This window comes from Xenopus tropicalis, chromosome 9, assembly GCF_000004195.4.
Source record: "Xenopus tropicalis strain Nigerian chromosome 9, UCB_Xtro_10.0, whole genome shotgun sequence".
Lineage (NCBI taxonomy): Eukaryota > Metazoa > Chordata > Amphibia > Anura > Pipidae > Xenopus > Xenopus tropicalis.
The window spans coordinates 44,660,157-44,673,540 of NC_030685.2; the positions used below are offsets into that span (position 1 = coordinate 44,660,157).

Genomic DNA, 13,384 nt, shown 5'->3' on the forward strand with positions numbered 1-13,384 from the left:
ATTGGCCCAACTCACTTTTCCTATTTTTAAACTCAGGCATAATAATTGTAGGACTGACAGCATTTTACACTTCACCATTGAAAGTAAATAGGTGAAATGTGATTGGCTGTTGGCAAAACTTTGAACGGCAAATACCCATGGCCCCGCCCACTTTACTAAACTTGGAACGTAGTCACCCAGTGACAAACTGTGCAAAGTTTGGGGACCCTAACATTAAACATGGAACATTAGAATGGCAACAGTTACAATTTCCCAGCTGAAAACAATTATAGAAATGTGATTGGCTTTTGGCGGCACCTCCCACTTTTTCTAACCTTGAGTACGTAGTCACTCAGCGACTGACCCTGGCATTAAACCAATAACACTCAGGTGAAATCTGATTGGCTGTTGATTGCTCCGCCCACTTTTCAAACCTAAACCTGCAGTCCACTAGTGACCAACTGTGTAAAGTGTGGGGACCCTGGTGTTAATACTGTGAGAATGGCAGCAGGTTTAATTCCCCATTGAAAGTTAATAGGTAAAATCTGATTGGCTGTTGGTGGCTCCGCCCATTTTTCTAACCTTGAACCGCAGTTACCTAACAACAGTAATAAGTACAAGGATCTGGGAGTTCAGATAATCTCTAGGGCTCGTATTTACCAGCTTTTCTTCCTGTGCCCCTTGCAGTGGCATTCTCCTACGTTTCACCGTATGTGACTGTACTCACATTTTGCATTGCTGCTTTTATTTATATCACTGTGGTGCACCCCAAAGGAGTTCAGTGTTTTATATATCATGGTTCCTGAATTTGTTGCCCTCGTGTGAATGCATGGCCTAGAGGAGACATTAAATTATGGTTTTGTCATTTAATATATTTTGATATCTGTAGGTCAGATTGCTTCCTAGAGCTATTAAAAGTAAGTTGTTAAAGGCATAGCTACAGTTACTTCAATGGGATTAACAATTACTGCATCAGTACTGGATGTATTGGGTTATACTGCTGTGTCTGTAGCTATTTCAAACATCACCCTCATACAATGTTACTTTCATTTGATATTTCTTGTCTGTACTGCAGTTGAGCATTCTTTATTATACTTTCACTTTTACTATTACTTTGTATGTAAGCTGCAGTTCAATCGTTTTCATATTGTGTTGTCAATAGAAGGTTGTCTCATTTATTTTATATTGTGTACTTTTTTTGTATCTCTTCAGCACCATTATAAATTATACTGGCTGTTACTTAGTATAAACAATACTGTTTGGTTCTTTCTCTGTGGTAAAGCCTTACTGTTAACTGCCATTTTTTTTGCTGTATTTTAACTATATATCACTGTATGCTATGTAGTTTGTTTCTGTATTACCTTACACTACTTATAATCATACTGTTGTACCGTTAATAGTTGCCTTACTGCATAGCAAATAAATACTACATATAATCACAGCAATATATCTTAACAGTGAACTCTATATTTGCTACCCTTAAGCATATTAAGATACACCATCTTAATATGCTTAAGGGTAGCAAATATAGAATTCTCTGTTAAGATATATTGCTGTGATTATACATAGTTAAAAGCTGCTAACAGCTAACTGCATAGCAAATGAATAATGTCTTCTATCATTTGGAGGCCAACAGAAAGATGAACAACCATAAAGTTCTCAAAATTAGAACAAAATTATGAATACGACAGACCTAACACTAATATTCCCATAACCTTTATATGACTGTTCTACACATATGTTGGCACAGCACTGTTCCCATTAACTGTTCAAATTCTGTAAATATTTACACAACAATAAGTTGTTTTTTGTTTTTTTTTATAGTTCGTTCGTTAGCTTCAGTTGCACTTAGAAAAGCTGAAAACATTGGCAACCAATATCACTTTAATATCTTCACTGTAAATTTTAATGAAGAGCTAGTGGCACTCTATGGCGGCAGTTTACGAAGACAAACAAGATTTGTGCATGAGTGCATTAAAACAATACTATGTTTGTATAAGGTAAGGTAATTAAGCTATTTTTCTCCTGCAAACTACATTTAAATTTTGTACTTTAATTAGAGAACTATGCAGCAAATTGGCAAATGAGGTTCAATGTTGCTAAATGCAACATTAAAAATTACATAAGTGTGCTGGGGGCCATTTTAACTGTGAAGGATTTGGGGAGTTGTGTGCAGCTTTAGTGTCAGTCAGTGTCTTCTTAAGCCAATAAAGTACTCTGTTGTATAAAAAGGTTTTGATTTAAGGGATGAGCACATCATTTTGCCTCTTTATAGATGTCTGGTAAGTCTTGAGTATGAAGAGCAGTTTTGGGTCCCAGTCGTTAAAAAACATAGGACATTCTACAATCTACCATTTCCAAACTAGTATATATACCTGGTCCCCAAGAAATGCAAGGGCATTCCTCAGTCAAGCAACCAGAATAGCCCTTTACAGTAAGGGCAGTGAGATTGTGGAATGCCCTTGCATTCCTGGGGGACCAATCACATGGTCCCCACTCACATGGTTTTGGTGGGCATGGTAAAGATTGCTGTACTGAGAGAAGATGTAAGAGAATTATATGTTGAGGGATGGACACAGCTGAGATTGCTATACAGAGACTAAAGCATGGACTGAACCCATTGGGAATGGAACCACAGGGGTTTGGTTTGGCCTCCCTCCTGGTTCTGAAAATAATGACCTGGAGGCAAGTTTTGTGCATTGGAGATATCTAAACCCCCTTCAAAACAGTCTCCTGTGGCACCTGACTAAATTAATGTACTGAGGGCAAACAGAGACCCAGCGACACACTATCAGTTCTTAAAAAGTTTAAAAACAATTTTTTAACTGGATTCGGTTTGGGATTCGGGCCGAATCCAGCCTTTTTTTGATGGATTCGGTTTTGGCCAAATCCACTGCCCCGGCCGAACGAACCGAATCCTAATCCTAATTAGCAGAAATTAGCATATGCTAGTTAGCATTCAGAAAGGGTTAAAATTTAGGGGGGGAACTTTTAACCCTTCCCAATCCTAATTAGCATATGCTAATTAGGATTCGTTTCGGTATTCGGCAGAATCCATCAGGGTGGGTTCGGCAGAACCCAAAAAAGTGGGTTTGGTGCATCCCTAATATTAACTCATTCTATTAGTTATAGCAATAAGCTACCTGCTGCAATAAATCTATATTTTACTCCATATGTATCTTTATGTACATAGACATCTGCTTTCCTAACTCAGTAGATAGCTGAGAGCATTAAAAATTGAAAGTTAATTGCCCCAGATATATTTTTGTTTATCAAGGCAAGTTGCTGCTCATCTTCAGTTCCCAGCTTGCCTTACATTAATGTATGTGGTATAAATGGTTGACAATGTTTGCTATACCTCATGCCCATCCTTATGTGCAAAGATTGGTGAAAAATTGAGTGACCGATATAAACTGGTAATCGTTTTACTTTCCAACTTGCAATTTGCCAAATGGATGCTACTTTGTGTCCATTGCACACAAACAATGTGAACTGCAATATTTATCACTTTAGTAAGTGAGGTTTTTAGTCTTTAAACCAAGACTGAATAAAGCATTATTTTCTTTTGTTTTATTACAGAATCAAAAGTTTCCTCCAGAAAGTGTTGCTATTATTGGACATTCAATGGGTGGCCTCATTGCAAGAGCATTGCTTACTTTAAATCATTTTAAACCTGATCTTATAAATGTTATCATAACTCAAGCTACTCCTCATATTTTGCCAGTGTTATCTGCAGATACTTATCTTACTGGTAAGGATATTATAATTTAATTATATTTGCCTATGCAGTGCTGAGTGACTTTATGGAGGAGGTATTCAATTAAAAAACAAACAAAAAAAATGGCAAAACCAAGGGTAACCGCATTATTGGAAGACTAAAAGAATGTGATGTGAGAAAGCTGGAAAGAGTCTGAAGAGGAAAGCAAATAACTCAAGAACTAACCACACAACAATATACCTTAAAGGACATGTAAACCCCACACAAAAATTTAATCAGTGAACAGCCTCTTTGAAATCTTTTACTGCCTGCCACACTGGTTGTCCAGAGGTTAATAGTAAGGCTGCAGTGTCCCTTTTATCACTTAGATTTCCTTCTCCTCCTGTAACCCCCTCTGCCCCCTCCCTCAGGAATTTGCTTTGACTTCTGACTTGAGGGCATGCTTGGTTGTTCTAAGCTTAGATTACTAAACACACCCTCCAATCTAGCAGCCAGGGAAGAGATGGCATTGCTGGTTCCCATAGAAACTCAGCTTTAGCTATCTGCTTTATTTTTTTTCTCCTAACCTCCTCTCCTGAGCTCAGCTCAAACAAAGCAGAACTTTTATCAAAGCCTGTTCTGCCTGAGTGGCCTGTATTCTTGATTAAATGTATGCTGTATGTCTGTGTGTGTATGCTGTTTGCAGATTTAAATGTATCTGATTATGTATCAGAGGAAAAAATGGCCACTGGGTGAAAGCTGCTATTTGCTTTAGGAAAATGTGATGGTTCTATCAAACTGAGGGGATATATGCAGTACAAATAATAAGTGAGTGGGTGGGGAAGTAGTGCCCAACTGATATACATTATAGGCAAATGTAGGCTTTACATGTCCACCCTTTAAAAGAATAGTTCAGTGTGAAAATGAAACTAGGTAAATTTGCTGTGCAAAATAAAAAAAAATGTTTTCAGTATATTTAGTTAGCCAAAAATAATCTTTAAAGACTAGAGGGAGCAGCTGTCTAATATAATAGTCAGAACTTAACTTCCTCATTTGCAGCTCTCTAACCTGTTTAAAGTCCGTAAACAATTAGTGACTTGAGGTGGCCATATGTAAGTGCTTTTGAATCTGACATATGATCAAAAGCAAACTAAGTGAACAGTTGTGTCCCATGTGCCCCCCCTAAAGTCACTAAGAGGTTAGAGAGCTGATAGGAGGTCATAATCTGGCTATTATATTAGATATCCGCTCAGTTCAGCCTTTAGATTTTTGGCTAACTATTTTAGAAACATTCTTTATTTTGCAAAGTTTATCTATTTACCCAGTTTAATTTTTAAACTGAACTCTTTCTTTAATAGGCAGAGGTTAAGATTTTGCACAGGAGAGAGAAGCAACAGTGTGGAGACTGTTGTGGTGTTGTGCTGTGGAAAATGCATCAATGAGGGAAAGCTATACTGAGTATGAGACAAAAAGAGAGATCATTAAATTGGCCAAGAGACACTAATTCATTGATGAAAGAGGCTGATAATAGGGAGAAGGAATAACTGGACAAGGGACCTCTGAAGGCTGCAGTGGGCAAGAGGCAGAAACAGGGAGAAGAAAGCATTGGGCATTTTAAAAATCTGAATTGTTTGATTAAAATGGAGTCTATGAGAGACAGGCATTCTGTAATTTAGAGCTTTTTCTGGATAACGGATACCATACCTGAGTAAACAGATTTTCCCTCTTGTTTAAGATTGCAGCTGCCATTTTAGCTTTGTCTGACATCACTTCCCTGCTTACATCTCTCCTGCTGCCTTAATTCCCTATAAGTGTCTGGTACTTTTAAAGAGTTAAATTTCAATTACTTATTTCCTGCATGGAATGGCGGTAGTATTAATAACTTTAATGGTTGAATATTGTTTTTTTCAGATTTTTATACAATGGTAAACAACTACTGGATTTATAATTCTTTCAAGCTCAGGAATATAACTACACTTTCAGTGGCTGGAGGATATAGTGATTACCAAGTTCGTTCTGGATTAACTTTTTTGCCAACCTCAAGCTTTCACACTAGTGCCTTATCTGTTGTGGTAAATATGTTTTATTTATTCATTCTTCATATAGTACCAACATATCTATGTAACACTTAACAGATTGCTTATCATTCATATCAATATCTGACCCATTAAAGCTTACAGTACACAAGGCACTATAGTAATGTAATCAGTAGCCAGTTAACCTGTCTGTATATTTTTGGATGTTGGAGGAAACCAGATTGCTTAGAGTCAAGGTACAGGGACAACATAAAAACTGCTTGCAGATAATGCCCTGTTCAAATTTAAACTCAGGACCCCAGTGTTGCTGACCGGTATAAGTGTTTTATTTAGAGAAAAAATGGTGACTGTTAAATGTGTTAGAGTGCTGCGTTAAAGGGCATTATACAATGGAATAAATTGTAAGAAAAAAATTATTCATTAGAACAGAAAAGTGAATGAGACAAGTAGACTTTGCTCGCCGCAGGCCACTAATCTCCCCATGGGCCATGGCTCTAAAATAGATTAAGATGTCTTCCCTTTCAGATTTTGTAACTCAAATGTTAACATAACGGCCATTCATAGTCCAGTAGCTTACTTTTGTGTAGTGATGAGTGCAATTTTTTTGCCCTGTTTCGCCTCGAGAAAATGCCCAGACTCCAATGTCAGGAAAAAAAAAAATTGTTGTGTTGTAGCCGTGAAAAAAAAACGCCCATTGACTTCAGTGCGTTTTAAACTACCTCAACCTTTAAACTAGATATTGTAGCTCCATGTTTATTCAGAACTAATCCTATGGTCACAAGAAGCTATCTCTGCTGCATATGATGAAGAATGTAATATGCCTTCCCTACTCACTCAAGATAATTGTTAAATCCTCTGCCTTGGCCATCACAGCACAGAAAGACCTCTGGCTGAAAGCATGGAATTCTGACCTAGCCTCGAAAGAGTTTGTAAGCTTTACTTTATACTGGTAATTCGCTTTTGGCAGTGAGCAGGATGCCATCATCTCTACCATCATCGTTACCTGGGGTAAAAGTAATTTTCTCCTCCAAGACAAGAAACCCAGGGCAGCTCCCAAGTCATCTCAATACTCTCTTGTCCCTCCTGCAATAGAAGATATCCTCAGGCCTCCTCGTTGGAACCCTCAAAGCCACCCTTCCAAAACCTCGTCAGACAAACAGGACTTCTCACAGTCAGGAGAAGTCTGCTCCAGTTCAACGAGACTTTGCTGTCTTCTGCCACAGACAGGTGGTTCCATAGCGTTGTTAAACATGGGTACAAACTAATTCTATCACCCTATCAAGTTCATTATATCCATAACACATTCCAAAAGTGTGCATATTCTAATTGGCAATTCATGAGATTTGCAGAAACAATATTATCAAACTGGGCCCCCTAGAAAAATTAAACCAGGGCTTCTACTTTGATCTCTTCCCAGTCCCCAAGAAGGTATGGCACCTTTTGCCCAGTGTTGGACCTCAAGAAATCTAAACCTGCTTAGTCATAGCCAGCAAGGGTTTTTTTTACTTTCATCGACCTCAAAGTGATTCCACAAGGTCATGGCAAGCCTGGTAGCCTACACGAGACAAGAGTTAACCATCATTCCTTAACTGAGCAATCTTTCTTCTCTCCATACTGATAGGTGTGTTCTAATTTTCAGACGACATGGCTTCATTATACACACTACAAAGAATTCCTTCTCAATCACTTACTCAGGAGTCCTATTGGATTCTCAAGTTCTATGACAACAAAATCTCATGACTCCGAGCAGCAACCTGCTCCATCCTTACTGTGCCAGAAATCTGTATACAAGCCTAAACGTGCCTGCTGGGTCTTTTGACATGCTCTATAGACATATTATAGACTCTTAGTGCACAATTCCAAATGGGACTAGTTTATTACATTATCTATCTCTAAAAAAACGGACCTCGCACTACCATCATTTATGTTACTGGGTGCACAATGTGTAATATGTTTGATATAAGACAAGAAATGAGAAAGACACAATTTTCTGGCACACCTATAAGATTTAAAATGTAACCTTTAATTTAATTCACTAACTAAAACTTTGTTAAAATAAATAGAACAAAAGAAAGAAGAAAAGATTTAAAACATAAAGAAACACACCCTAGATCTATGTAACACACTGGACTTCGATGCCTGTCCAGTGAATAGCAACTTTGTTGCTTTATTATTAGTGTTGCTGTCAAGTATCTCAATCTGTATTACAAGCAACATATGTAGCGATTGTTGGAAATCCTTATTCCTCTCGTCTATGACCCACAGAGGGCTTTTGGTGATGCGGGGAGCAGTCTTCAGGTAGGTATTATTATAAACCGTTTAAGCCTGATTATTATGACCTTAATAAAAGTATACACACCAATGTGTCTCATTCACTAAGATATCATTCTACTTCAATCACAGTCGATCTTAACAATATAACGTGAGATCCTTATTTATCTGCCCATTGCTCCTAATGTGAGCTGCAGTTCAACTAGACCCCATTAGTTGTAAATAGATCAATTACGTACCGTATCTCTCGGTTTATTAATGTAAATACTTAATATTGCGTGTAATCAGGATCTTATTGACCCTTCTTATTACTTCATACTATAACTTCAGGTAAGTATTCAACAATGCATGCATTCCCCGGGAAGAATACTTAACTCAGCGCTTATAAGATTATCTATTCCGCTGAAGATTGCCACTCTTATTCGGCTTACACACTTGCAGCTACACAACAATTATAATATGGCTGATGTCTTTCGTTATCAGAGCAATTTGCCAACACCAAAATATAGCGATCATTAACCACGGCTAAAAGAGAAGATCTTCTCAGTTGTACTTACAAATTCCTTATTTCACATAGGAGGGGGGGAGACTAAGTAGATCAGTTACCGGAACTATGTTTAATTACGACGGAATTACTTTACCAATGATTTATACAGATAAGTCTCCTGCTAAGGATTTTACTATCAGAGGTACTAGGAAGTTTATCACCTCCGTATTGGGAGGTAGTGTGTAGTGGATTATACTGTCTTCGTAAGCAGTTCTATGTTATCCTGATCCCTGTGCTTATTGCCACAGTGTTATCACCGCACAGGGGGATCTGAGTTACTTCATTAGCCAAACTTCAGACGCAATATTCCGCCTTAGGGTAACAATAAAGGGAAAACCTGTGCCCGCTACCTCGGCACCAGGTTTACACAATTCACAATTATCCACTACAGACCCCAGGACCGGGATAGCACCTGTGCCTACTACCACGAGTTCTATACCTCGGCAACAGGTTTACACATCAACAGTGACCCACCAATATCGCCGCTATTTACAGCTGACACCCACCGGTGCCGTTTCTAACAATCCAGATACCACGGCTACGAGATAGAACCTGTGCCTACTACCTCCAGTCAGTACCTCGGCACCAGGTTATTGTAGTTAGCCAAATGAACAATACGCACCGATCGCCTATGATGGGGTCAGCTTGACTACCCCCAATTGCGGATTACCACATTGCACTACAAGATCTACTGTGCCTACTACTAAAATTCTGTTACCTCGGCACAGAGGATTGGATCTAGGGTGTGAGACGCCCCTAACAATCAAGACAACACGGCTACGAGATAGAGCCTCTGCCTACTACCTCCAGTCAATACCTCTGCATCAGGTTATCGTAGTTAGCCGAATAGACAGTACACACCGATCGCCTATAATAAGGTCATGTTTGCTACCCCCCAAATTCCGGATTTCCACATTACACTACAAATTCTACTGTGCCTACTACTAAAATTCTATTACCTCGGCACAGAGAATTAGATCTAGGGTGTGAAACGCCGACGCGCATTTCGCTACAGCTTTTTCAAGGCGGATTTTTTCACACTTTCCCGGGAAACATTTTTAAACCCTCATTAGCCAATCATTGCATTTCTTCTAGGGCCGTCCCATTTTCGTATGAATTGGCTCTCATTACTGCTTAATGCGCATCATTTAACATTCTCTTGATCAGAGGTATCATATAATCATTCCCTGCACTTAAATTCAAAATTTCTAAATATCTTATGCAAGATAACTATTTTATTCCTTAGTCTTAGCAATTTTATTTGTTTATTTATTTATATGTATTTTTCTGTTGTCAAAACCCAGGGGAAACATATCTACGAGAATTGCTGCGGTGTCTCTTGTGGGAGGTAATAAATGTCCCAGAATCTTTTCAGGACATCTGCTATATTATGTTTCTTAAAAGCAATATCATTTTCCATTAATTATCCATTTTTATAAGAAATACAATACATAGAAACAGGGGAAATACTTCTACGAAAATTACTACAGTGTCTCTTTCAGAAGATAGTAAATGTCCCAAAATCTCTGCTCTTTTAAGGACATCAGCTCTAATGAATATCGTTTTCCATTAATTAGTAATTTCTATAAAAAATACAATTTGATAGCTATGTTCATACTACATGTACATATGGGTGTTACGGTATGAATAAACCATAGTGTGTGACTTCTGGTATGTGACTCGTGATTGATTATTTAATACTGTGCTTCGCACTAAAAATGAATTCTAATATCAAGATTAGTTGTGCAAATTCTATAAAAATAAATTAAATATACAGCTCTCAGAAGAATTCAAATATTAAATGAATTAAGTGATACATATTTATTTGTTGTCTCTTGTGATCGAATACCATTTGAGTGAAAATATTAAAGTCGTACTCCATATGTGAAAAGGTGCTCATATATCAATGTGTACTTGTGAAAAAATAAACTCAAAGTGACACAACTATCATTGTGTGTCAATTATTAATGGAAACTCCGTGTCTCTTTATGGTGACAATCTTATATCTAGATAGTACTTATCATGAGGATATCATGCTTATTGTACATATAAATAAGTTAGGGATTATAAGAGACGGGTACTGGGTGTAATGTTTCCTTGTCAAAGCTACTCTCTTCATTTTTACCTCAAGAAGACATTAAAGTCAATATTCTCATTTAAACCTGAGGGTGAAAGGGAGTTTAGCAGAAAGATCCATCTACTTTCTTTTTTAAGTAAATGCTCAGTACTATCACCACCTCTAATTCCTAAAGACGCATGTTCGATTCCCCAGAATTCCAATTGATCTGGGCATGCATTATGATGATGTAGAAAATGACTGGCTACTGTACTTAGGACTTAGGACCTACAGTTTCGTCTTAGGCGAAGAAATTCCCCCACAGGTAGGGACCTCTTGACTGTATTTCTATGCAAACTCTCATAGTGCAATACAGTATTTGTCGCTGTCTCTTTCCGAAACAGATCGGTGGTTAAATTCAGTTTATCATCTATTATTATCATAAGATCCAAGAAGGGAACTGCCTTTTGTGAAATTGTTTTCCCTACCTGTGGGGGAATTTCTTCGCCTAAGACGAAACTGTACTACCTTTGAGGACTTCAAGGCAAGAGCTAAACAATTACAGATAAAATTGAAAGATAGGGGATACCCGAATAAATTATTAAAACAAGCATATCACAGAGCTTTGAAGACCAATCGTCAGGATTTACTAAGGGCCAAGCATAGAAAACCTCTAGAGGATCATCAAATAAGATTCATTACAACTTATGGACCCCGGTCCCATGAAATTCAGAAAATTATTCAAGAATTTTGCCCAATTGTTCGCCAGGACCCAGACCTCCAACAAATCCTACCGGAAAAAGTCTCATTCTGTTTTAAAAGATGTCCAAATTTGAAAGATCAATTAACGCGGAGTCACTATATTAACAAAAGGAGACAACCTCCAATAAAGGGAATGTTTAAATGTGGCAATTGTGTTACATGTAACATGGTGAAAAATCAAAAAACTTTTACGGATCGTTTTGGCAAAAAACATCTTATCAATTACTATATAAATTGCAGAACTACAAATGTAATTTACTGTCTCGAATGCCCGTGCAATAAGAGATACGTCGGCATGACAACTCAGCCGCTCAAACGTATACAAAAACATACAAGCACGATAAGAAATGCTAAGGAAGATCTTAAGAACAACAAGGTCCTAAGTACAGTAGCCAGTCATTTTCTACATCATCATAATGCATGCCCAGATCAATTGGAATTCTGGGGAATCGAACATGCGTCTTTAGGAATTAGAGGTGGTGATAGTACTGAGCATTTACTTAAAAAAGAAAGTAGATGGATCTTTCTGCTAAACTCCCTTTCACCCTCAGGTTTAAATGAGAATATTGACTTTAATGTCTTCTTGAGGTAAAAATGAAGAGAGTAGCTTTGACAAGGAAACATTACACCCAGTACCCGTCTCTTATAATCCCTATCTTATTTATATGTACAATAAGCATGATATCCTCATGATAAGTACTATCTAGATATAAGATTGTCACCATAAAGAGACACGGAGTTTCCATTAATAATTGACACACAATGATAGTTGTGTCACTTTGAGTTTATTTTTTCACAAGTACACATTGATATATGAGCACCTTTTCGCATATGGAGCACGACTTTAATATTTTCACTCAAATGGTATTCGATCACAAGAGACAACAAATAAATATGTATCACTTAATTCATTTAATATTTGAATTCTTCTGAGAGCTGTATATTTAATTTATTTTTAAAGAATTTGCACAACTAATCTTGATATTAGAATTCATTTTTAGTGCGAAGCACAGTATTAAATAATCAATCACGAGTCACATACCAGAAGTCACACACTATGGTTTATTCATACCGTAACACCCATATGTACATGTAGTATGAACATAGCTATCAAATTGTATTTTTTATAGAAATTACTAATTAATGGAAAACGATATTCAATAGAGCTGATGTCCTTAAAAGAGCAGAAATTTTGGGACATTTACTATCTTCTGCAAGAGACACTGTAGTAATTTTCGTAGAAGTATTTCCCCTGTTTCTATGTATTGTATTTCTTATAAAAATGGATAATTAATGGAAAATGATATTGCTTTTAAGAAACATAATATAGCAGATGTCCTGAAAAGATTCTGGGACATTTATTACCTCCCACAAGAGACACCGCAGCAATTCTCGTAGATATGTTTCCCCTGGGTTTTGACAACAGAAAAATACATATAAATAAATAAACAAATAAAATTGCTAAGACTAAGGAATAAAATATTTATCTTGCATAAGATATTTAGAAATTTTGAATTTAAGTGCAGGGAATGATTATATGATACCTCTGATCAAGAGAATGTTAAATGATGCGCATTAAGCAGCAATGAGAGCCAATTCATACGAAAATGGGACGGCCCTAGAAGAAATGCAATGATTGGATAATGAGGGTTTAAAAATGTTTCCCGGGAAAGTGTGAAAAAATCCGCCTTGAAAAAGCTGTAGCGAAACGCGCGTCGCTACAGCTTTTTCAAGGCGGATTTTTTCACACTTTCCCGGGAAACATCTTTAAACCCTCATTATCCAATCATTGCAGATCTAATTCTCTGTGCCGAGGTAACAGAATTTTAGTAGTAGGCACAGTAGATCTTGTAGTGCAATGTGGTAATCCGCAATTGGGGGGTAGTCAAGCTGACCCCATCATAGGCGATCGGTGCGTATTGTTCATTTGGCTAACTATGATAACCTGGTGTCGAGGTACTGACTGGAGGTAGTAGGCACAGGTTCTATCTCGTAGCCGTGGTATCTGGATTGTTAGAAACGGCACCGGTGGGTGT

At 37.5% G+C, this 13,384-nt stretch overlaps 1 protein-coding gene across 4 annotated transcripts in view; it reads left to right on the forward strand.

Annotated features, from left to right (window-relative positions):
* Positions 1-13,384, forward strand: part of pgap1 (post-GPI attachment to proteins 1) — a 308,887-nt gene that overhangs the window by 20,864 nt on the left and 274,639 nt on the right. For all 4 annotated transcript variants that reach the window (XM_031892786.1, XM_031892788.1, XM_031892785.1 and 1 more), the window contains exons 3-5: positions 1,804-1,979; positions 3,559-3,730; positions 5,588-5,748. In XM_031892786.1, coding sequence (XP_031748646.1) covers positions 1,804-1,979; positions 3,559-3,730; positions 5,588-5,748 — 509 coding nt within the window. The remainder of the gene's footprint in view (positions 1-1,803; positions 1,980-3,558; positions 3,731-5,587; positions 5,749-13,384) is intronic.